Raw genomic sequence first — 3,171 nt, 5'->3', positions numbered from 1 at the left:
TCATCATGCTACATGAGAGCATGGATGGATGCATGGCCACCCATGTGTACATCATGTCATTTTTCTTCTCATCCTCCTTATCGGCATTGATCGAGACCACGCACCAGGCCACCTAGGCGAATTAGGCGCCATAGCTCATTCCACACAGACAAGCTGCTAGTGGTAACCGGAATCATCATGTCCTTTTGTCGTTGCCACTTACCAGGACGATCGTCGATTGAAGTGTACATGCATGAAGGTGACGCTTGCGTAGCATCTACTACAAATTGATCTATTTTAATCATTTCTCGCTTAATTAATTTATTTTCTCCCTTCAAAATGCTTGCACATTTTGCAAAATAAAACATGCATAACGCCGTGAGGGCGTCGGAACACGACTGAGACAAGGAAATTTGAAATGGTTCCACTACTTTCTCGGACGACGACCACCACCACCACATCGCCACAGAGGGCCGTTGGTTTGGTCCCGGACATTGAGATTAGGGAAGCACAAAATGAGAGAGAGAGAGAGAGATCTAGCCCTTTTTTTTTTCTAACGGAGGATGACGAGTACGAGTAGTCGGCTGAGAACTACGAACTAAAACCACGACATTTATTTTGAAACAGAGGGAGTAACTTTTTGAATCGATCGAGTCCATACATGCTTGATTGTAAATAAATACATTTCAGCTGTGTAATTAATAAAAGCTCCTTAATCACCAGAAAAAAAAATAAAAAGAGAAATAATAATACTACTAAAGAGGGGCTTTTGTAGCTAGGCAATATTCTAGCAGCATCAACGTTAAGGCGGTAGCTGCCATGGTAGTGGTTGGACCGGCAGTGATCACCGTCAGCTTGATCACGACTGATCGATTGATTGGTGTGGGACTTGGCCGTGCCATACGTGCACACCGGCCAGCCGCCCACCCGACCCGGGCATCAACAGCACAAGAGTACAGTGCAGTACGACTGCACGATGATTTTCCTCATCTTCCTCTTTGATTGGAATGCACAGGACTAACAAAAGTCGCCATAATGAATCTTGTTATCAGTTTAGCTAATTAACCTTTTATCGGCTCAAAATTTTATTATGACGAAGCTTGTACACTGCATGTACGGTTCATCACGCTTTCTACTGCCGGTTTGAAAATGTTGTACACGTACTCCCTCTGGTCTCGGGTGTATAGGGCGTGCGCGTGACTTCTAGGTCGGCAGTTCGACTAATCAAGCATGTATTATATGTGCTGAAAAGTATACATAGCTAGCTACTCTCTCTGTAAAGAAATATAAGATTGTTTTAGATCATTACAGGGAGTAGTTTTAATTGATTGGGTATTGCATATTTACTTGGCTAAAATCCAACTAGTAGCTGCATTAAAGTCATGAATCCAAGAATGCACATGGGCAGCTACTGATTGTAATCAATCCATACTGTGGATATCAGAAGGGAATGCTGGAGGGGTGGTTGAAATTTCATGCGCGTTGTAGGAGTAGCTGAAAAGAAGGTAGTTGCTTTGCAAGAAAAATGGGAACCTTATTATATATATATACACATCTACCAGTTAATCTAGAGCTTCAGACGATTAAATAACTTGTTTGTGCCACTCCCATGGAAAATTAAGTACACATCTCTTTATTAATCAGGCAGCTACATACGCGCGAGTTTAATTACCAAGGACAACAAACAAACCTGATCACAATCACATACACTACTACAAGTACTTGCAAGCAGCAAGACCAGAACAAAACAAAACAGAGAGGCGGGAGTCAGATGGATGAAAAAAAGAAAAAGGAAGAGCAGCTTAATTGGAGCTGGCCGGCCGGGGTGATGGAGCTCAGCCGGTGTCTAGTCAGTGGTGATGTGCACGCCGATGATGATGACGAAGAGCGCGATGAGGGCGAAGTAGATGATGGCGTGGACGAGGATGGCCATGGCGCTGGTGTGCATGTTGCCGAACTCCACGAAGTGGTGCTTCCCGGGCAGCTGCAGCAGCAGCCCCGGCGACAGCAGCACGAACAGCACCACCGCGATCACCACCGGCCCCCAGTCCGACATCCTCCCTCTCCCTCCCCTTCCTCTTCTCCGACGCCGGCGGGTTTCTTTCTCGCTTTCTAGCTAGCTCCTCGAGGCAGGCAGAGAAAGCAAGGCAATGGAGCAGAGCAGAGCAGGAGCAGGGCAGGAGGATGGTGTGATTGTGGAGGGAAAGGCGTGAGGGCTCCCTTTCATCGCCATTCCCACTCGGTTGGTGACGTCTCGCTTTCCCTACCGCCTACGACCACATCGCTCATTTTCTAGTCACACCTTTTGCACCTGTATTTTCTAGTCACGCCTTTTGCACTTGCGCTTCAGAAAAGAAAATATTTTTTTTCTAAATAATTATATACTGTCAACAGCTCCATGCATGAAAATATTTTATTCAAATCTTATGATAAGGTAGTCCTTTTTGCAAAAAAGGACCTAGATCTTTTACAAAGGTTCGTGAAAAGGGCAAAGCATCCTATATACATAATAAAAATTAAATCGAGCACCACCGAAGTGGCCGTCTATGCGCAGCTGTTGACGCTCCCCTACCTAAGCCGGTTTGAGTTCGTAGATGACAGTTCGAAAGTGTTTGTGCACGTGCCCCTAAGATGCGGCATACTAGAGCTGGAATCATCGCCATTGAACTCTTGAATAGATCTAAAATATCTAATCGTCGCACACAAACAATGAGAAACCCTAACCTCATCGCACCAAGGAGACATCATGAATCTATACCGGAGCTCCATCGAATCCATCCCGATGAACAAACTTGATGAGAATCAAAGTCTGGAAGACCAACTCGAAATGAACCACCACCATCTACCTGAACGCCCCTCATGCGAGAGAAAAAAACCATAACCTAAACTACTAGCCGAAGTCGAGACACCGAGATCCCCCTCCCTCACCACGGCCGCCTGAGCGGTAGGCAGAGGGGAGGTGGATCCATGGGCTCACCGGCGAAGCCTGAAGGGAATGAGTGCCCTAGCCGCCGGAGTCACGAAAGTGAAAAAGAAATCCTAACTTGGCAGGAAGGTTTGTGTATTTTTCTTTGACCATTTATAAGTAGGTATTTAAGTAGGTGATTTCGACAACAACAAGAGAAGGAGAACAACGTCAAAAAAAGAACTTCTTTAAATTTCACTTGTTTAACTGCATGGATGGGGAGTTCA

At 45.5% G+C, this 3,171-nt stretch overlaps 1 protein-coding gene across 1 annotated transcript; it reads right to left on the bottom strand.

Moving 5' to 3' along the window:
• Positions 1-1,589: 1,589 nt before the first annotated feature.
• LOC119357852 lies at positions 1,590-2,241 on the bottom strand. The gene has a single exon (XM_037624661.1). The coding sequence runs from the start codon at positions 2,033-2,035 to the stop codon at positions 1,826-1,828; it is 210 nt and encodes a 69-aa protein (XP_037480558.1). The 5' UTR covers positions 2,036-2,241; the 3' UTR covers positions 1,590-1,825.
• Positions 2,242-3,171: the final 930 nt, after the last annotated feature.

This window comes from Triticum dicoccoides, chromosome 1A (genome assembly GCF_002162155.2).
Source record: "Triticum dicoccoides isolate Atlit2015 ecotype Zavitan chromosome 1A, WEW_v2.0, whole genome shotgun sequence".
Lineage (NCBI taxonomy): Eukaryota > Viridiplantae > Streptophyta > Magnoliopsida > Poales > Poaceae > Triticum > Triticum dicoccoides.
Note: the sequence above shows the minus strand (reverse complement) of the source record. Positions and strands in the feature narration are given on the sequence as shown.

Bases quoted from the DNA above. Each gene is read 5' to 3' on its own strand.
- LOC119357852 (XM_037624661.1), bottom strand. From the start codon at position 2,035: ATGTCGGACTGGGGGCCGGTGGTGATCGCGGTGGTGCTGTTCGTGCTG.